General features: G+C 38.8%; 1 protein-coding gene across 1 annotated transcript in view; it reads right to left on the reverse strand.

Annotated features, from left to right (window-relative positions):
• Positions 1-23190, reverse strand: part of UNC80 (unc-80 homolog, NALCN channel complex subunit) — a 216839-nt gene that overhangs the window by 90429 nt on the left and 103220 nt on the right. Inside the window, exons 23-27 of the mRNA XM_064287438.1 lie at positions 17761-17896; positions 14849-14982; positions 8462-8627; positions 2768-2971; positions 735-835 (exon numbers count right to left, since the gene is read on the reverse strand). Of these exons, the coding sequence (XP_064143508.1) occupies positions 735-835; positions 2768-2971; positions 8462-8627; positions 14849-14982; positions 17761-17896 (741 nt within the window). The remainder of the gene's footprint in view (positions 1-734; positions 836-2767; positions 2972-8461; positions 8628-14848; positions 14983-17760; positions 17897-23190) is intronic.

The following is a 23190-nucleotide window of genomic DNA, read 5'->3' on the forward strand; positions in this document are numbered from 1 at the left end:
GAGAACTACTTCCATAGAGAAGGCACAGACCTCTATGAACAGCACTGCATACCCTGAGGAGTATCAGGCACCAGTTAGTCCTTATCTGCTGCTCCCACGAAGTCAGATTGAAATGAGGGTGGATAGTGACAGTCCAATCTGAGATCAACAGTGGTAGAGAGGTAACCTACCAATTGTGGATCTAGGGTTATTCTTCCTTACCTTTCTTCTTACCCTTTTCTCATGCACCGCTCAAACCCTGAACGCCAATCTATATCTGCGGTTTCCTTGCGATCCTCTCCTGCCTGAGCCCTCTGGATAGCCCTTTGTTAGGTCATCCTCATCATTCTAGCATCTTCTTGTCCTGGCTGATAATTTGATCTAATACAGCCCCAAGACTAACACCATGACCTTGCTCTCAGCTTTCATGGCAACCTGTATAAAGCTGACCGTGATGTCTAGCCTGTGTCACTCAGGCTATCTTGACCACCAACCTGGCCTGGTCCCTCATGGTTTTCCCTGACTTATGGTGACCCACAAACTAGTCATAACAAAAGACTCTGAGTCTTAGTCGAGCTACAATTGAGCAGAATACCAGCATTAGTAAGTGTTGAGAGATTCTGCTGAAATATAAGTTCATATTGGAAGCTAAATTAGACTAATGGTTTTAGTATAATCTTTGATCCTTCCTTCACAGATCTTCCCCAATGTCAAAAGAAATTGACCTCAGAACTCTTTCTGAGATACCTACTTACATGAAGCCACGACATGTTTCTGTGGTAATTTTCCTCTGTGCCGGCATTACTCATTCCCTCTGGCTCAATGCTGGGCTCACTTGCACTCCAAGGGCTCCCTTCTTCAAAAGAAAAATACCAAGAAAGTTTTCATTGTTTAGTCTCCCTGGAGGGCATGTTGGTATGGTACAGTCATCCATGCTTTTGAATCCTAGGGCAGACTACCATGGCCCAATGGGTTATAGGGCATAGCATTGACTTTATTGGAGGATATTAAAAGGAGCTGTTCCCTTCACCACCGGCTGAACTGGCAATGACAAAGACATTTATGATCTGTTATGGCGGCTTCCGTTTTGAGACATAGGAGCAGAGAAAAAACAGAGTCATGTCCTTGAATTGCTGTGATGAGCAAGTTATTGGCTGAGGGTGACCAAGTCCATTACAGACTGACCAGACCTTGCAGGTGCAGTTAAGTAGGAAGACCAACCAAACTGTAGTCACACAGCTTGCTGCTGCCTTGACTGTTGCTGTGACTACAGCTAGTGCTACCACGCTACTGCTCTGAACACCACCAGGATTTGCTATCCAGGCTGTTTCAAAGATGGGCAGGTACCTCAGAACAGTCTGGAGGAGTTGGAAACAATTTTGACCAATTGTGGCCAGTGGTGGCCAAGCCTTGTGTCCAAACTCCCCTCTGTGGGAAGATATGAGGGGGAATACTACATGATGAAGCTTTGCCTTCAAATCTAAAAGCTTTTATGGGCCTATTTCTAGGACTAAACAATGTTTTTAGGCTGGCTACTTTGACTTGGCTGGTCAGTTTAGCTAAATTGATCAATTCAAATAATTGAAATGATTTTTCCCCAGACTGACTGATGATACTTTTAACAGCTTTAGACCTATAACAAAGGAAGTCACAGGTTTTTCTTTTCTTTTCTATTACCTTCTTAAACAAAAAGGTGAATCTTAAGTAATGCATAAATTAGCTATTTTCACAGGCGAGGGTGGACGGGTATAGAAACATTTTCTATTTTAAATTGTCTTTAATTAGATATACTCAATTCTATTTCAGTAGGCTCGATCGATAATTTCTCCACATTTACTGACTGAGTTTTACTAAAAGAAGGGAGAACTTATTTGGCCTTTCACCCAGGAGCTGGAAGGGCAAAGAGAACGTGCTTCAGCTTTTATCTAACACTTAATTCTAGGCAGCTGGGGAGTTCTAGCTGCACGCCTACTTAATCCTTTTCTTGTGTGTTGGGATGCTAAACAAGGGCGCATAGGACTGACACATTTTGGGATCTGGAATCTCTCTGGATCCTACAGTGACCATCTACTTTGTCTGTAAAGATGTATATGGATCTCATTCTCAGGTGTTTAACACACTTTACAATCATCTCTTAATGGAGCTTTAGAGCATTCTGTCAGTGTAGGCAAGGAGTATTCAGAATTATTCCCATTGAATAGTTGGGTAAAAAAAAATCTCCCAAGAAGTTAAATGACTTGCTGAAGGTCACTAGTTGTCAGTCTAGACAATCTGCCTTCTCTGGTATTTTGGTTGCTTTTATTGTTAGATAGAGACTTTAAGATACAGAGGAATTTAGCTAGCTGTCCCCTAAGGGAGTTTTTTTTACATCTTATTTTAAAGGTTTTGATTCAGATGTATAAACATCTGGATTTCAAAAAACTGTGTTTGTAACTAAAATGTTCTCTTTCCCTCGTGTATACTCTGTACCTTTGCTGTTCAAAGTGTGGTTCTCAAACCAGCATAACTAGCCTCACCGGGAAGCTTGTTAAAATGTTGACTCTCAACACCCTAGATTTACTGAACCACAGTCTGCATTGTAACAAGACTCCCAAGTCACCTGTGTGCACATTAAGGTTTGAGCAGCCCTGCCCTATAGGGTAGTCTGGCCTTCTGTGAATGAGATGTCTAGCCTAAGGCTCTGCCACTCATCTGTTTATGCATCAGGAGATGGACTTCAGCTGTTTCAGGACTTGGGCCCTGCCTTCCTACCCCCCACGTCCCTGCGCACCCCACTCATCTATGTTACCTAGGTCAGTGACAGTGTCCCTGCTCTGGGACAGCTGCAGCTCCTCAGCCTCAGACTCTGAGTCCTGCCGTGATAACTTGCTGCTCTTTAAGCTGCCGACTCGGAGAATGGTGGACAAGGAACCCCCCTTCTTCACCTGGAAACTGCGGGTTCCTTTAATCTGGAGCAGGCGGGAACCTCCTATCCTGATCTTCCTGCTGGGAACTGTATTAAAAGAATAAAATAGGGCTTTCCCCCCCTTAGTTTTCCCCACCCAATGTTAGATTCAAGCTCTCCCCAGCTTGTCCCTGATCAGCCTCCTCTCTGTTGGCCTGGATGAATAGCCTTTCTGGACGAGGAGCTTCTCCCAAGCCCCCAGTACTGCAGGCTTTGCTAGGCAGGCGGGAGGCTGGGTCTACCAGGAAGGGCTGGTGCAGCTTCTTTCTTGGACACATAACTCATCGGTGCTGGGAACAACCTGCTCTCTCTCTGGCCCAGGGTTCACAAGCATGAGTGTGCTCTTGCAGCAGCATTATCTAGGACCGTTAGTACATTTATACAACATTATTGCTTTATTCAGTAGAACCATAAACCACCATTTGCTTTTGTTTTTCTTTTGAGATGGGACTTACAGAATTCTGTGGGCTGCCATGTAAACCCCTTCATTTTGGAATACCTCGTTAAGAAATGAAAACAAGAGGTGTGTCTCTCTCCAACAGTCAGCAGTGGGTTCCATTCTGGCTCCTTGGCAAAGACACTAAAGGACCTGTGTTCACTGGGGTGCTTTGGGTGAGCTTGAATGTGAAATGGTTCCATTTTCAATGCACCTACTGATTTCATAGCCTCTTCCTCTCAGCCAAATGTCTGGGTGAGATGTGAGTCCAAATGGGTCGCAACACCCTGAGCCAACCTTACGGTCTACGTGTACCAAGAAGAACATGCATTATTCATCTTTTAGTGTTCTGGAAGAAACTGTCAGCAGTGAGGAAAATAAAAGGATAAAAGAGGAATGTGTTTAAACTTGAAACGTACTTTTTTTTTTAATTAAACAATGTCCTTATTTCCCATAGCCACATACACATTTTCTTTCTTTCTTTTTGAAGATTTGGTGTTGTCACACATTGATTTTATCAGGGCTGATAAAGGAAGCTGTCAGAGCTTAAACTTCATTATCGGGAAGGGGCCATTTTTGGAAGGTGTCATTTTCAAAACACAAACAAGATTTCTTATGAATTATTTAAGGCACAGTTAGTATTCTTCAGAGTCCCGATCAGGAAGATGGCATTTTGATCTCAGGTTTCTCACTCACAGAACAGTTAATATGTGGCTGTGCTGGAACTGGTAAAGCTTGCTAATTAAAGGTATACTTTTCACGCCATAGAAAGGAACCCAGAAGAATTCCTGTTGAATCATGTGAAATGCTTACTCTCTGATTTACTCTTTTGATTGAGAAAGACTAAAATTATCACCACACAGCTGATAAAGGTTTGATGGAGTTCCCTGAGCACATCTAGATGGAATTCCACACGAGTGTTTCTTGCAGCACAGTTGGATAAATTCCCAAAGACTATATAAACCATAATGCTCTATATTTATTATAGCACAAAACTCAACCAGCTGTTTTTTTCAGTATTATTTTTAGTCTTACTTGAAATTTTGGTGATCTACTTGAAATATGTTTGATACAGAATATATAATTTTTTAAATGACTACTGATACAATATTATGTTTGGATTGGGAAATAAAAAACAGTTAAGAAAGCTTTTCTAGCTTTCTTACAGAGACACGTTCTTGTGCTATTTGTGTGATTTCCCACCTTCCAGTCTGCAGATGCAGCAAAATAACCTCAAATTAATATGATCTGAAAGAAATTTAATTTTGAGAACTTTTTCTACCACTAAAGATAATTGGAAACAACATAATTGGCAGCATCAAAAAATTAGAGTTCAGAATCCTGGCATTGGTTATTAACAAGGGACCTATCAGTTAGAATTTAGATTTGGTATTGTACGGTTAAAAAAAAATGAGATTGTACAGCATTGAATTTTAGCCTCTTATCTCTGTGACATTGAGAACTAGTATAAAAGTGAAACAAATTCATCTGAATTGGATAAAACATTTCTTTTTCTTTCATTCTACAATGTATCCATCAGCAAGCGCTGCTAGCTCTACACTTCAAAATATATTAAGGGCTCTCTTTTGAAAGCTCTGTTGCCTCTCCTCTGGACTAATATAACTAACTGCTTCCTAGCCCCAACTTCCACAGCTTGAGTCACCTTTAAAATACTTAAATCATAGAGACATACATCACTTTTCTGTTTAAGCCTGCCAGAACCCCTCCGACACACTTAAACTAGAACTAAAGTTCTCGCCATGTCTTCTTTTGTTATTGCTGGTTGCCATTCAGACCATTCCGACGCATGGCGACCCATGTGTGTCAGAGCAGAACTGTGCTCCGTAGGGTTTTCAAGGCCGTGATCTTTCAGAAGCAGATCACCAGGCCTGTCCTCCAAGGCGCCTCTGGGTGATTTTGAACCGCCAACCTTTCAGCTAGTAGTTGATTATGAACCATTTGTGCCACCCAGGGACCTACCATGTCTATTGTTGTTAGGTGCTGTCAAGTCAATTTCGCCTCATAGTGACCCCATGTGACAGAGTAGTACTGCCCCATAGGGTTTTCTAGGCTGTAATTTTTATGGGAGCTGATCACCAGGTCTTTCTCCGGCAGAGCCACTGAGTGCGTTTGAACTGCCAACCTTTGGGTTAGCAGCCAAGTGCTTAACTGTTGCACCACTATTAGATTCTATTTATTTGCTCCTTCCCTAACTTTCTGACCTCATCTCTGACCACTCATCCCCAATTGATACTGTTGTACCCATGTTGGTCTTCTTGCTGTTCCTCAAATGCACCAAGTTCATTCCTGCAGCTGAGACTCGCTCTCAATGTTGCCTTTGTTTGGAAGACTCCTCCCTCAGTCCTTTGCAAGATTGGCTCCTTCCCATCATGCAGGTCTCTATGACCACTCTCACTCTAGCTCACTACTGATTCCCTGACCCTAAGTCGTTTTCCTTCATACTATTACACCTGAAAGTCTAGTATTTTGTGTTTACTTTTACATTATTAGCTGTTAGTTAATTTAAACTAAGATATATGTAGGGGATTTTCCCTTTTCATTGCCATGTTCTAGGCACCTGTAACAGTGTCTGGCCACAGTAAGTGCTCAAAAGATGGTTGTTGAATGATCAGACTAGTCTTGGTGTCTGTATTTTAGATTATTTGTCTTAGTTTGTATTTGGAATATGGGTAAAATGATTTGACAACCTCTACTTGGGAGGTTTTAGGCAGACGTTCCTACTTCTAAGGATTATTTCATGTTCATTTTTCTTGGTAGACGCTGAATGTTCCTAAGGTTGTTTATTTCGAGAACTGACATTTTTAGCTTTTATAAAAACAGATGATACGAAATTTTAATACAATTTTAATTATCTAAATTAGTAGGGTCCCCATGGCCCCAATTTTCACACTGGCTTTAGTAGCTGATATCAGCTTGTCAAATGGATTAAGAATATTTAGGAATCTTCTGGAAGATTCTTTGCACTTTGGTAAAGGACATTTTATTGGGCACTTTCTCATTTTATTTGTAGTTTTAGTTCTCTGCTCTTCATTTACTGAACAACTTTCATATATTTACATAACCATTCTGTGAGGAGAAAAAATATTAAACATTAAAAAAATTATTAAGCATTAAAATATTAAACATTAAGAACAATTTACATAATTGGTAATTGTGAAATTCAACTGTTCTTAAAAAAATAATCTGATATTTAATTTTTAAAAATGGTGTAGAATTTACTTTGTTCAAGTTTAACCATGTCAGTATTAGAAATTTTCTTTCGGTTACTTTAAATAATAATTAGCATAATAAGTTTGAACGGAGTGGAAGGAGGAAGGAAAGACTGCCTTCTAAGTTAAAATCCCTTTGGGATATGTTTAAAAGATGGGAGTTTCTCATCATATAGAGTTATCCTTGTCTGAAGTCATAACAGTTGGAGACATACTGATTTGATACTTCTTCATACTTAGAAATTACTCAAGACCTAGCTTATCCTTCCTAGAACATGGCCTCTGTTCACCACAAATTCAAGGCAGTATTATATGAGTATCTGCATGTTTAAAATGCCATGACAATAATCTGACCTTGAAACATTCTATTTTTCCTAGTACATATTCATTCCTTAGAAGATTTTTAAAGATTTTGTGCTTTCTGTACATAGGGTTATTACTTCTGAGGATCATTCATTCATTACCTAAAATTTATTGAGTCATTGGGACACTGGAAAACACTTCCATACATAAAACAGCCTTTGTTGTCACAAATCTGCTGATGTTCTCTTAATTAAAATATATTAGTAAAACACTGAAAGGTGATGGAGTTTAAGAAATGACACAAAAGCAGATAGTGAAGTGACAGCTCCATAGAGTCTCTAGAGAGAAACTTAAAATCGTGCCATCTTAGATTGAGCTCGTATTTAGGATTTTTGATGTGGGTTCCAATCTATATGCTCATGATATAAAAAATAACAACAATGACAGCAACTATTTATTGTGCACCTACTACGCATGAGGTACCTGGTTTACGCTTTACTCGCATTGCCTTGTTTAAAGCTTTCAACATCATAATTCAGTAGGTGTTATTAACCCTATTTAACAGAAAACTGCATCTTAGAAGCGATGAAATTTAGACAAGGTCATGCAATTAGTTATTGTTTTTCACCCATTTTATGTTGCACATTTTTTCACATTTTAACAGATCTGAAATTGGGATCTATCTTTTAATTAATGACATCTTAGGATCACTACTGCCAGGTACTAGTTGTGACACATTTGTCATTGTCTGTGCTTGTGTGAACATCTAAAGAACCGGTAGCAAAACTTGTAGAATGGGTGCCAGTGTCTTTTAACCTTTAGGATCCAAATGGTAGTGGTGGCGGGCAGTGGGTGGGATGGTCAGCATGTTTAGAAACATTCCTGCAGCAGGGATTGACAGTAAGCTCCACACAATTACAAATTGGCTTAACTAGTACAAATAGCTTCATTTAAGAAATAATGTATCACTAGCATTCTGATGGCACATAGGACAATATTATATAGAAAGACACAGACATTCACAACTCTGAGTTTAAAGGTGATTAAGCAAAATTAAACCCTAAATTGAAGATGTTTTAGAAAAATCTTGACCTATTAGTTTTGTTTATACATTCCTCCTTCCCACCTTTTGGCTACACAAGAATGGTGTGTGGCAAAACAAAATAAAATGAACAAAATACTAACCTCCCCCCACAAAAACTACTTCTAATTAAGTCTGAAAGTCCTTTTCCAATAAGAATAAAACACAAACTCTAAGTGAAGGATTGTATCAGAGTTGAATTGGGCGTGTTCTTCCTTGCTTATTGGTACACGCAATGATAGCGCATCTTATAACTGATGCCATCTTTGCTTTGATGGACTGTGGGGAGCTGCTGAGCTGGAATTAGAAGCCAGGCCTTTCTGACTATAGAGTACATACTTCTAACTGGCCTGGTTTTCTACGTCAATGAGACACATGGAGCCAATAATTTTGTACTACATTTGGGCACACAGTTTCACAGTTTAGACCCCATACCAAATATTCCATGAAAAACACTAAAGCATGACATAATCCTTGCTTTTCCATACCTTTCTTCTCCTCACCCCCTGTGTCTGATTTGAGGGTATGGCTGCTGCTGTGGAGGGAATCTTTCGAGTCTTCATTTTCATCCAGGACACCGGCAAAGCTGATCTTCCTCTCATATCTGTGCCGGTCCATCTCGGGATCCAAACGAAGTCTGCAGCTCTCTAGATCCTGAAATGTCAGTGGGGAGCACGTGAATGCTGGCATCTCCCCAACACTGCCCTGGTCTTGAGGCAAACCTCCGTCAGTTCTGAATTACACCTTACTGCAATTAAACAACCAAACTCCCCTTTATTTAATGCCAATTTTGGGCCATGAAAAGCTATTCTTGAATAATAAAAATATCTGCTCTAGTCACAGATTTTCCCTTTTCCTCCAATGGTTTACCTTCCAAAAAGCACAGACCTTGTAACCAAATGCAGAACTAGCTTCCTCGCCTTCTTTTAGTCCACAGTATTGGCTGCGTCTTTGGCATATATCCATTTATTAAACAATCATGTGTTGAGTATGAATGTGTTAGGTACTGCGGGAGAAATGAGATAGTTCTTGCCCTAAGGGAACTCAGAATCCCAGGAGAGAGACTGAGAAGGAAAACAATGATAACATGGTATGATAAATTCCATTACTAAGAGACAGAGTAAGCCAGTTGCTGTGGAGTTTATTCTGACTCATGGCAACCCCAAGTGTGTCAGAGAAGAACTGTGCTCCACAGAATTTTCAATGGGTGATTTAAAAAAAAATTTTTTTTTATTGTACTTTAGATAAAAGTTCACAGAGAAACTAGTTTCTCATTAAACATTTCATACACGTATTGTTTTGTAACATCGGCTGCCAACCCCACAACATGTCAACACTCTCCTCTTCTCAAACTTGGGTTCCCCATTACCAGTTTTTCTGTCCCTTCCTGCCTTCTCGTCTTTGCCCCTCGGCTGGTATGCCCATTTGGTCTCATTTTGTTTTACGGGCCCAATCTTTCGCTGAGGCGTGAACCTCAGGAGTGACTTCATTATTGAAGTATAAGTGGGGGTCATACTCTTGAGGTTTCTCCAGTCTCTGTCAGACCAGTAAGTTTTTTTTTTTTTTTTTTGTGAGTTAGAATTTTGTTCTACATTTTTCTCCAGCTCGGTCCAGGACCCTCTACTGTGATCCCTGTCAGAGAGAGTGGCGGTGGTAGCTGGGCACCATCTAGTTGTGCCGGACTCAGTTTGGTGGAGGCTGTGGTACTTGTGGTCCATTAGTCCTTTGAACTAATCTTTCCCTGTGTCTTTGGTTGTCTTTATTCTCCCTTGCTCCAAAAGGGGTGAGACCAGTAGAGTATCTTAGATAGCCACTCACAGGCTTTTAAGACCCCAGATACTATTCACCAAAGTAGAATGTAGAACATTTTCTTTATAAATTGAGCCAGATATTCCCTGAGACCATGGGCCCCACAGCCCTCAGCCCAGCAATTTGGTTCCTTAAGGAGTTTGGATGTGTCTATGGAGCTTCCATGACCTTGCCAATGGCTGATTTTTTGGAAGTAGATCACCAGGCCTTTCTTCTGAGGTTTCTGGGTGAGCTTGAACCTCCACCCAGGCACTCCAAGAAACAGAGTAGGACCATAGAAATCAGATTGGTGGATGTGGGTGGCAGAATAATGGCCCCCAAAGATACCCATGCTCTAATCCTTGGCACCTGTCACTATGTTATCTTAGATGACAAAAGGGACTTTCTGGATGTGATTAAGGATAAGGATCTTGAAATGGGGAAATTATATGAAATTATCCAGGTGGGTCCAATCTAATTACAAAAGCCCTTAAAAATGGAGACATTTTCTAGGCTTTGGTCAGAGGTAAATATGACTATAGAAGAACTAAGAGAGATGCTACGTTACTGGCTTTGAAGATGGAGGGAAGATCCAGGAGCCAAGGAATATGAGTGGCCTCTCGAAGATGGAAAAGGGTAAAGAAACAAATTCTTTCCTAAAGCCCCCAGAAAGGAGCAGAATCTTGTTGGCACCTTGATTTTAGCCCACTGAGACCCAAGTCGGACTTTTGACCTCAAGAAGTATAAGATAATAAATTCGTGTTGTTTTAAGCCACTACATTTGTGCTAGTGGGTACAGCAGAAATAGAAAATGAATATGGAGGGGATGTATGAGTTAAGTCTTGAGGATAAGGTAAAATTGGCTCAGCAAACAGTAGGCAAAGGTAACTCATGAAACCATAAACGTGAGGGCCAGAGACTCAAAACATGACCATGCTTTGGGGGAATTCCTTACTCCCTCCAAGAAAGACAAGTATAAAAGGGGTTTCATCACTATCTTCTGATGAGCAGAATGATCCCATATGCTGAAGTAAGCCTTGGAGAGGGTAGCTGTTTAGTAGGAACTTGGCCCATGAGAGGTCAAATTGAAGACTTGAACTCTGCTATAAGAAGAGGCTTGCTCATGCTGAAGATCATATTTATTAATTATTAATCTAAGAAGAACTTTTGGAGAACCTAAAAAATGAAAAATACATAAAATGCTGACTTTATTCTGATATAATAACTTTTCTAAGTCCTCAGAATCAAGTACATCGAGAAACCAAATAAACAAATTTTTTAAAGTTGCACCAAGATTAGAATCTTACACTTTTGTTATCAATATGATGAAATTATAGGCTAATTATAGACTCTTTATGTTGATTCTTCTTTTCCCTTTGGATTAAGAACAGGAGTTACACTTTGGTACTCAAAAAACTTTTTTATATCTAGAAAAATAAAGGAACTACATGGAATTTATTTTAATATTGTCAAAACATTCCAGGAACATAATTGCTTCCCTGAAATTCATACCTTTAGGAAAAAAGTAATCTAATGTCTTTTCCATTTTGGTAGCCAAATTTAATTACAGAAATTTCTTAGTTGGGACAAAAAACAATAATATAATTCTGATTCTCAAAAGTAGTTATTTCTCTCAATTTCACCTACCTTTGAAAGCTACATTTAAAAGTAAACTCTTCCAGAAGGGTTCCTTGGCTTTTTCCAGCCCCTTCTTTGGCTAGCCATGGACCTATGCTCCTTTCTCAGGGCCGCTCCTATATTTTGCTTCAGGAAATGATTTTCTACATGTTGGTTCTCCTGTTACAGTATATTCATCTCTTTATCACCCCCTTTGCCCTGGAACCATTACACCACCTTGAACGTAGTCCTCTCCGATAGATATTTATCAGGTCAGTCTTGGTACCCATGGATTAGCTTTTGTTTCTGATTTTTTTTTTTTAAACTTCAGGAACATTTGTATTTCAGCATCTTATTTTATTTTTTATATGCTGATTTGTTAAATCCCATTGGTACAGTTGGTACAGCTTCTAGAACAATCTTGCACAAAAGTATCCAATAAGCTGTTTTCCCTAATGAATGAATGTAGACATTCTTATAACCTTTTTCTTTTTTTATTGTGGTCTAATCTATGGATTGGATGGGCACAGTTTGTTTTAATTCCATGTTGTTTGGTGATTTGGCTATTGGTTTCACTAAATCAATTGGGAAATCCTTTAACAGGAATTCTTTAACAAAGTTCTTTTTAAAAATATTTCTTTATTGTTCTCAAGTTTGGAAGTTAATATTTGGAGGAAATTTGACTTGTAAATCTTGTAAAAATGCAGTGTTTTCTTTTTTAGACATAATTTATCTGTATCGTTTACAAAAAGAACAAATAAAAATGCTAACAGAGATTGTTTCTTTGAAAAGAAAACACTAAGTTGCATCTAGGGATCTCGCTGGGAAAAACTGTTTAGTTGGCAAAAGTATATATTTAGTAATTTTTAACACTCTTTGATACAAGTTTTGCTTTTTTATCTTTATTCTCTACCAGTTAGTGGCCTCTTATAACCCCATTTCAGAAATAACTGTGGTTAACACACGTTAACTCTTATTTTAATTAATGCTCTTAATGGTAAGGTTCTTTTGTTTTCTTTTCCGTGTTTTGGATGGAACGAGGATTTTCTCAAACAAATATTTCACATGGAAATCTCTTCATTTTGAAAATTACCTTAAGGTATTACTATCAGAAAGACATTTTTATTGCCAGAAAGTTTGTATTACTGACCCTTCCCCATCCCGAGGTGCCAGATCCCAGAATATTTATACCCTCTAATATGATTATTTTAATATCTTATACCTATATTATTCTGCACATTAAGGTAGCAATATATTTTTACTGCTATTAAAAATGTTACTGAACTAATAAAAAATACCAAAGGTCTATAAATATCCTTGCAGCAAGAGCTTTCCCAAAACTTTAGACTATTTCATTTTGGCAATATTTATATTAGCCTGTAGATTCACTGTTTAGTACAATTTCTTAAAAAAAATAATTTCAGGCATTTATAACTTCTGTGTTGGTAAAACAGTTTTATGAAACTCTTTTTTTTTTTACAGTATAGAATGTGGCTTCAGTTTTCTTCACTATCAGCAGTGGTTAAGAGCTTGGCTGCTAACCAAAAGCTCAACAGTTCGAATCCACCGGCTGCTCCTTGGAAACCCTGTGGGGCACTTCTACTCTGTCCTATAGAGTTGTTATGAGTTGGAATCAACTTGATGGCAATGGATTTGGTTTTGTTTTTGGAATAGTAGCACAGCTTAAACATGAAGAAAACCTACTTTTCCCTTTATTTTATAAAGGTTGCATCCCAGCACAATACAAAAACCCACAGTGAGCAAGGAAAATCCTAGCATAATAAATAAGAGATTTCTGAGACCTACTTAAAGGAGATGCAGAAGTGAAAGCTTTCCTCTTGTTGACAGAGTGACTGTCAACGAGATTTGATTTCTTGGCATTTCCTATTAGTCTGCTAATTGGTTATATAGCAATTTTTAAAAGAGTTGTTTTATTTTTTTTAAAAGTGAAATTAGTTACAATAATAGACATTCAACTATTGCTTTATAGAGTTGAAAGCGAGAACAAAACTGAGTCAAACTTTAAGATTTTTATTTATTTTTTATCATGATGGATCAAAATGGTGGCCAGTAAAAATACAAAAACTTAAAAGTAGATGTATTTCTGTACTTTTTGAAGACTTTACTATAATTAGAATGTTGATAGAGATAGCACTGACAGAGAACTATAATCAGATATTTTGTCCTTCTTCTTGACTTTAAACTTAAAACATGGATTGAAGTAGTGACCTTAGTTTGACTTTACAGAGTTGTCTTAATATACAAGTGAATGTGATGATTTAGAAAATTAAAGGCCCAGGTTAATGCATAATTAAGTGCAGTAGATGGAATACCCCGTTCAATATTCAAATGGTACAGTTTCACAGTCCAAATGAGGGTATGTTTCTCTTGAAAACATACATTTTGTCCATAAATGTTTATAATTTGAAAATATCCATTTTATGTTGTACAGTGTAAGGAAATGAGCTTTCTGGAACATAGAAAAATGAAAGGCAGAGGTGCTGCTTGGGGATACCACCGCACTGATTCTTTTGTTTCCCTTAAGTTGGGCATATGATCCTGCCTGTGCTGAGTTTGGTTAAAAAATCAGGAGAGCTGGAGGCCTGTAAAATTTGCTTAAAGAGAAGCACACAGTTTGTTAGTCTAAGTTCTTCTATAACTGTGGTATAAGGCTTGTATTAAAACACACACACACACACACAAATGGAACAACAACAAAACAAAAACCAAATAAAAAACAGAATTTATCTGGTTTCCGAGCTCTGACTGAATGCTATCTGTGATGGAAGACTCACTGAAAACTTGGTGCCCTATTAGCGAACTGAGGGCCAAAGAAAATCGGCTCCAAAATATTCCCTGTACCATATGCTCTGTGTAGACACCTGGCTTTTGCACAGTATAAGTATCCTTGATTAAACAAATCAGGCCCTGATGGTACTTGAGTTTATGTGTATGTGTGTGTGGTCTTTTCTTGCATATCCATGGACTTCAAAAAATGTTCTGGAAGTAAAAATATATGTTTGAGGTTTAAGCAAGTATTTTCAACTTAAACGAGAAACTCATCGGAAGATACATTTTCATATGGATTTATGACTATTTAGCGCATACATACACACATACAAACCCATCAGTGATTTCAGAAAAACTTTGGCCATAGAACAGTTCATATTTTGCTGAGTAAAGAAACCTACATGTTCCTAGTTATACCTAGTACAACCGTGACAGCGATCAATCAATTGTGGTCCCCAGTAGTGCTATCTTTAGTGATTTCCATGTCAACTTTGGAGAGATTTTTTTTTAATAGAGAAAAGATCATTTCTTTTTAGACATGAAATTCTCTTGGTTGAATTTTTAAGAATTTTATGATACATTTGGCAATTGGACATTTGAGGAAATTGTGAATACTAAAATATACCCATATGTCTGGCCTCTCCAAGTAACCTGGTTCTTAACTTGCATGCTTGACTTACCACCAGAGGCTCAGTGCGTGGTCTGGGCAGGCAAGAAAAGGTCTCTCGCAGGAAGGTGGTAATCTCCAGAAGAAGCTGGCACGCCGCCATCTTCAAGGCAAAGGGGCAGCCACATTTAGAGGGGTTCACAGTACCTATGGAATGAAAGAGTTCTTTCATAAGAAGACAGAAAAATAAAAACATAGAAAGGCACGGTTTGATGGACGTAGCTACACATGTGTAAAATCAAATTGCATATGAGAGCATTACCTGTACACACCCAATTCAAGATGTCACTGTTGCCTTTAGCATAACCTATGCATTATCATACAACAACCCTCTTTTCTTAATTTTGCAATTCTATAACCAGCACATTAGTATTAAATTATCAGTCAAACAGAACTAAATTATTCTCCTTAAAACATCATAGAGTAACAAAATGCAGCCCCACTCACCAGAGAGGCTTTTAAAGAAAACAGAAATGAGAAGCGATCTTGCAAGATTTTCATATTGCTTTCAATCAGATTTAGGCCATGTCTATGGCAGTGAACTACATTTGGAACTATATAAATCCTGTCAGCTCAGTTTATGAGAAATAGTTGTCTTGATGTTCTGAGAGCAGTAGAATTTCTTCAGCTTTAGTTCAGATGTGTTTCTTACCTAATCACCTACATGGTATGGTTTCAGTCTGTCATAGTAATGCAAATATTTTCCTTTACTCCAAAGAATACTGGTCTTTGAATGAATAAAATATTTCATCCACTTTAGGAAAAAGTAATAGGTTTTGCTATAATGGCAGATAATGCCTGAACTGACACCATAGTGACTTTTAAAATTCAGGATTAGTTTTCAGAGATGTGTCATCATCACAAATCATGCAGAAATGTACTGATTATGCATCATTGCTCAGAAAAGAAGACCAAAGCCATGTAGCGTTCTGCCTCTCACAAAAGGAATAGTTATCATTTTGCATAAATCAAGTCATTCAGCAATCACAGTGTCATTGTGTATGCACATTTCTAAAAATATCTCTAAAATGCTTTCTGGGTATTAAGCCTTCTTAATGCAATAAGATATAGACTTTTTAATGTATATCAAGAGTATGTGGAAATTATGGAGTCTCTGGAGCTATCTGGACTATCACTTCCTCATGCAAACTATTATATTCTCCCCAGAGATGATACTTGAAGGCAGATGTTGCCTCTTATTAAGGTGTAAGAGAAAAGCTCCTGTAGAATTTCTAGATCAATGCTTGCACCATAATTAGCTTTTAAATGCAAGACGAGCTGTGTACTGACGATTGAAAGTACAACTAAATCAGACTTATATCAAAATTATATTCAGTGGAGGTTATGTGATTCTAGAAGTTGCCCGGATGTGCAACTTTAAAAAAAAAATGATTGAACACTAGACATTCAGGGAAACTTCTGGATCTGTCCTTGTACCCCCAAGGCTATCATCTAGATTCTTCCCATCAGTCCTATAGATTACAAGCTGGTCTTAGTCTAAGTTCTCATGACTATCATCTGGAATATCCCATTACAATGAACAGGAATTCTACATGGTACCACCAAAAAGTTAACATACCAACCATAACACATTCGTAAATTATATTTATGTGGTCTCATGGAGATCTGAGTTCATTTGGGCCTATGATATATCCATTTAATATTGTATTAGCTCCTCTCTGTTCTAAGGGACCACTTAGATCCCATAGGACTGGGCAGTTTGGGAACGTGTTCTAGATGAATGGTCTAATGGCTGGCGTGCACTAAGTTCTGTGATAGCTGAAAGTGCCCTAAGGGTTAGACTCAATTCCCTGAGCCATTCTAGGATGGTCTAAGCTACTGTGAACTTGAGGAAATCTTCTGCAACAACTTACACCAGTAGGCTGAAGGACTGATGTGAGAATTTGGTATTTTATCAACAGCTAAGTCAAGAAGGTTTGTTCTGATTTGGTAAGGGCTTAGAAGGGGCACAATGATGAAGGGAAAGTGCAAAAACAAAACCCTTTGTGTGAAAGTGGAAAGAAAGGCAGTACGTTTTCTTTGATTATTTAGTTCTGTCCAATGTTACATGATAGCCACACTTTTACATTTCTTGACTACAGGGACACATTAGGCTGGGCCTCACATAACTAAAGACAGTCCTAAAAATTATCAGGGAGCTTGAGTTTCAAATCACCAGGCAGGTAAAGAGGAAGAGAACTCACCTACCTTCATCACATGAAGATAGTATTTATATAACCATAATTGAAATTTTATATTCTCTAAAAGGCAGGAGTACACAATCACACAAGCTGGTATGGTACAGAACACACATACGCACAAAATGGTGTTGGAGGGGGATGTAACAGGAAACTCGTTGTCTCTGCTCTGTGATGGGGCTCAATTCTAATTTTAATAAATAAGTACAATACATCAGACATTAGAAGTTCTAATACCTCCGAGTCTTATAATATCCTAATTTCATGTTAAATATGGTAATATAGCCTGATTAAATAGTTCAACACTTTAGCAATTTAGAAAGCATTTGATGTTCAGTTCTATTTGGTCTGACTTTTTATTTTCAAGAGCAATAACTAAACACAAAAGTAATACAATTCCCTCTGGGACAGTAATTTTTCACAGCTACAGTCTCTCGGATAGAGGTACCCTTAGTGAGGTCTAATCATAATCTTTGTACAACAGCAAGAGTCGGAGACATTGCCTGCAGCTCTTTGCCCCTGCTTATAGTCTCTTTCTGGTTCTTGCCCTCTCTTTTTGTGGCTTTATGCAATGCTTTTCATCCATGCACAGGGAAAAGGGGAAAGGGTGCAGTGAGGAGACATGGAAAGGTGGTAAGAATATGAAAGAGGAAAGAGAAATATTAAGTGCTCCTAAAGCAGAGGTTCTTACAAGCAGGGGTTCTTGTAGTAAAGGGAGTCTCCTTACTGTCATCTAAAAAGTCTTCCTCCTCATCCTCCTTTCTCAGTCTCCTCTTCGTCTCCTCATCATAAATGAGACCCAGCAGGTTGGCTGGGCTCTCACTTTCGCCATGGCACAGCTCATTCAATCGGATGCCAATTGCCTGCCACGGGAGAGAAAAGGAATGAAACAGCACAGGTATATCAGGACCTGAAACTGACTTTCACATTACAGAGAACACAATCAACCAATGAATGGGATTTATTTCCAGCACAAACCTCTCCTGTGGCCACAGTATTGTTCCCACCACACATCCCAATACGGAAACCCAGAGATGGAAGGCATTTGTGCTGTCTCCAAGATCACTAAGTCTAAAGACTTGTACCAACTGGAATGATACTTTTTTAAACTTGTACAAAAATTTTTCTGAAAATGTTTCCATTTACTCACTTTATCTATTTTATAGGTCTGATATAAGAAAGTATACAGTTGTTTCTAATGGAAGATTTTGTTGTAGTAAAAAATAAGAAGGGACAGGTTCTCTGAGTTCTTCTGATTGTGCTGCTTTATGAGAATGTCACTTTGGTGCTAATGAGTTTGGAGGCTGGCAAGAATCTGATACTGAACTTTTACTTATATTTCCATTACGTATGCACTTACTGGCTTTTTTATAGAGTTTATTCCCTCCTCCCTCCTTGGTACTCTATAAATTAGTAAAAAAAAAAAACAAAAAACTATTTTTTTCTTTGTAAAATACCCAACAATAATATTGGAACTATGACTTCTAATTACCAAGAACATGGACAATATTGGCTTTTACAAGGTTTTTGTAGAATCAAAATCCTTGTTCTCTTTTTTCTGACTCATGCACTATCTTCTGAATTACCAAAAGGAATGTTCCTCAAGAACAGACCAAAACACTGACTCTAACTTCTTTTCTGTTCTAACTCTATATACTATATTCTTTATGCACCAATGGAAGGCTTAGGAAGGCGAGTCAGGGGAAGGCTAAAATGAACACTGCCCTCAGGGTCTGCCAGTTTGGTTACCCTGTGCATTCGTTGTTTTGTTTTAAAAGAGCACAGTTGTAGCTAATTTTCTTTCCTTTCTTCCTGTATCATCCTCCTCAAATATTTAAAAAAAATTATTAGATTCTAATTAGATAAGAAATTAGACTCACTACTGGAAACCAACATACAAAGACACCCAAAACTCTTTAAGTTAAAACAGAAGTTGTGTGACTGTCTTAGATATCTAGAAACAAATAAATCTCCTTAAACTCTGGAATTAAGTAAGCAGCTAAAAACAAGGGTAAAAAAATCACCACACATCAATGACAGATCAGTGTAAAAAGATTCAGCCAATCCAAACCACACCTGTTGTCATCAAGTTGATTGTGACTCATAGTGACCCCACAGGACAGAGTAGAACTGCCCCACAGGATTTCCAAGGCTGTAAATCTTTATGCACTCAGACTGCCACATCTTCCTCCCTCGGAGTGACTGGTGGGTTCGAAATGCTGTTCTTCCAGTTGGCAGCAGAGAGCTTAACCACTGACCCACCACGGCTCCTCAAAAGATATAGCAGGTTTCTAAAATTTTAGCTGCTAACCTGAGGAATTTAAACAAACAAAACATAACAAAAACAAAAACCACCACTACCACCACGACAACAAAAAAACCTTGCCCTGATGCCACTACTTTGGAGGCTCCTGCTAAAGAAGGAGATTTGAAATTATAAATCTGGGGTTTACAGCCAGCAAGCTAAGTAGTGGGACTCAAAAGAAAAAAAAAAAAAATCTACACTGATCCTTCTAGGATGTTGTAACTAAACGATTTAAATTAAATCCACAGTTCATGAAGCTTAAAGGGTCACTAACAAAATGAACTTTTCTAGAATAACACATTATAATAATTTAGAGCTCTAATATCTCTTCTGAAGGTTGCCTGGGTGGAGAAATGGTTAAACACTCAACTAGTAGCTGAAAGGTTGACTGTTCAAACCCACCCAGAGATACCTGAGAAAACAGGCCTGATGATCTGCTTCTGAAAGGCTACAGCCTTAAAAATCCTATGGCACGGTTGTACACTGTACACCTGGTGTCACCATGAGTTAAAAGTAATGATGGCAATTAACGACAGCAACCTGTCTCTTCCAAGTCAGAAAAATGCCTTAGGGCTAAGTTTATGTCTTCCTTCATTCATCAAATATTTATTAAGTGAGGTCATTTATTAGGTATTAAATGAAATACAAAGTGGATTAAGTTGCTATAGTACACCAGTTATTTTATTTCCCTTTGTACCAATTTATATGTATCTTTGTTTAAGGCACCCTGGTTGATCATAGACCCATATACAGGAGGGTCACTGTTTGGGGAACAGAGAGATTAAACAACTTGCTCAGGGTCACTCACAAGTGTGAATTGTGACAGCAAGCTGTGAACTCACACACAGGGGCTCTGACCCTAAGTCTTGTGCCCTTTCCCTCAACAAGCTTACAGTCTGTTGGGAAGGTAATAATGTATCAATAAAACACATTAAGTGGCAAAAGAGACTGGAAGAGTTTGAGTTCAGACCTTAAATTCAGTTCAGAGAATCATGGAAAGTCTCATTGTTGTAGACTTTGAGAAACTGGCGGACTTTGGGCTGAAGGAGAAGGGAAAAGGTGGATATTCAAGATGGAAGGTCCCACAAGATTCATATTCAGGCAAGTGCACCAATGTGTTCAGAGACTGACAAGTGAGCTACTTGGTTGAAGTAGATTTTTGTGAAAGGGAATAATGGGCAGGAAGGCCGGAAAGGTAGGTTGGGGCTAGATCCTAAGGTGTTTGAGATTGAATTTTATTTTGCACTCTGAAGAAGGATGAAAGGCGGTTTTTGAGTTGGGGAGAAATCTGATGATTTGTTCAAGGAGCAGTGAGCTGGCTGCCAGGGAATACACTGAGAACCCATGCTCTCTGCTTTCACAAATTAATGTAACATATTTTTCTTTTAATAACCTATTATTACCAAACACCCCCAGGTGCAACAGATGGAGATAAATGCTCTTTAGGCACATTAGCTCATTTGATGTTCATTTATCCATAATCTTGGTAAAGAGAGGGAGGTGATACTAGGCTACAGAATCTTTTTCCCCCCAGAGGCGAATGGAGGGCCAATGAAGCACATAGAGTAATTAAGAAACACAATCCAATTTGCATTTTAGCCTAATCACTCTAACAGTAGTTCAGAGGATGAATTTCAGGGGGCAAGTCTGGAGGTTAGAAAATCAGTATGAGTGCTTTGCCTTTGGATGGGCTGTGCCATAGGAAGACCATTTTATTGCAAGTGTGTAGGATGGATTTGATGAGGGGGGACTGTGGGGGAGGGAACCAATAAGGAAATAACTTAATCATCCAGATGAGAAGTAATAAAGATGTGACCTAAAGGCATATCAGTGATGTTGGAAGAGGTGGAATCAACAGGAAGAGGAGGCTTGGAATATGCTCAGAGGCTGTCATCTGAGATGATGGTGGTGCCATCAAAAGGGATAGAAAGGTCAGGAGGGGTTGCAGACGGAGGTGTGTTTATATGAGGAGAAGAGTATTATTTCTGATCAGGCTGACTTTCAAGATAACAACTGAATACCTTCAAAGTACAGGTGGCAATGCAGTCATGGGAATATAAAAAGTGCTTCAAGGGTGTATCATTGGAATACAGGTAACAGATGGAAGCACAGAAATACACATAACCCTGGAGGAAATTGTACGAGAAGAACTTTCAAGAGATCTGGGAGAATGTCGACATTTATATGGAGGAAGGACGCAGAGGGCCAAGAGAGGAGAGAGGCCTGGGCACAGAGATGTGAGGAGGCTCTGGGGCATATGGGCCACGGAAGGCAAGAAGGAAAAGTGGGGGCAGTAAACTGTGTCAGATACTGCAAGAAAGTCCGAGGACGTTTGTCCTGAAAGCATATGTTTGGGAAATTTCTTGGTTAAAGTCTCTATAAACCTGAAATCCTCTAAACTCGGCATTTAGTTCATGTTCTTTCCTCCTTGGAAACTCTATGGGGAAGTTCTACTCTGTCATATGGGGTCGCTATGAGTAGGAATCGACTCGACAGCACTGGGTTTTTGGTTTTTCGGGCTTTCCTTTACTGAGGGAAAACAATGGGATTGGCAACTGTGACTCTTTTTTTTTTTTTCTTCTTTTTTTTCCCCAGCTCGAGCTGCTTAGAAGCTCTTTTTTTTGGTGGTTTTATATGTATTGGGGCCACATTAAGAAGCCCTGGTGGCACAGTGGTTAAAGCGCTCGGCCGTTAACTGAAAGGTCAGCAGTTCATACCCACCAGCCACTTCATGGGAGAAAGATATGGCAGTCTGCTTCCCTAAGGATTACAGCCTTGGAAACCCTATGGGACAGTTCTACTCTGTTCTATAGGGTCATTTTGAGTCAGAATCAACTAATTGGCAAAGGGTTTGGGTTTGGGTTTGGGTTTGGGTTTGGGTTTGGGTTTGGGGCAATATTAATGGTTCTATGATTGGTTAGAGGATACAGTAAAAAACAAAATAGACACAGTCCCTTCTTTCATAAAATTTACAGTCTACTAGGAAAACATACCTTAAACAAATCCTTTATACATGGAGTTCATTTCCAAGCTGGCTTTTATGAGAATGAAAAATTTGGAGCCCTATCTAATCTAGGATAGAAAGACTCCCACACTACCCCAGTCAGGTAGCAGCTACAGGCACTTTGGTTTTACCTTGGGAAAAACTTTTAGCTACTGTCTATCACATTGATTGAATCATTGCCATTAAAATAAATATTTCTAAGCTTCAAAAAAGCCTGAAAACAAACAGCTGATGATAATGATATATCATATACAGCATAGAACAATCTCAAATCTCAAGTAAGTTTCTCAAAACTTCATTAGTCCAAGAAGTATCATTGAAATTGAAATATGGTCAGTTACTGGTAAAAGAAAAGAGGCCAGTTCTTCTCCTCCCCACTCCAGAAAAATTCTGGCCTGCTGAGCAAGGCCAGGGAAAATGTTTTCATCACCTAATCACTGGCACAGTGGCTCCTAATCTGCAGGCCTGATCCCTCGAAGTTTTCCAGGGAGGAGATACGGGCTCTGTGAATTATTTGTAATAGTCCTTCAACAACTGAACAGAAACCATTTGTTTGCCTCTCAAACTAACAACAAAAAAACAAAAACAAAAACCAGGGTTCTGTTCTGTTCTTGGAGTTATAGCAACCCCATATAATAACCGTATTTGGCTCAAGGTGCTCAGAGGTTTGTGTGGTGGTGGGGAGGGGGGGGAGGGGTTTGTCTTGGGGCAATACGAACGGGAAACTTCACAGCAATATTTTATGTCATGTATAAAATTTTTTGGCAATCAAAACTTTTCACTATGAGGGAAGCTATTGGAGAAGAACACTGGAGGTCCTCTGTAGAGAGGATGGGAACTTCTGAGGC

This window comes from Loxodonta africana, chromosome 6 (genome assembly GCF_030014295.1).
Source record: "Loxodonta africana isolate mLoxAfr1 chromosome 6, mLoxAfr1.hap2, whole genome shotgun sequence".
NCBI classification, from domain to species: domain Eukaryota; kingdom Metazoa; phylum Chordata; class Mammalia; order Proboscidea; family Elephantidae; genus Loxodonta; species Loxodonta africana.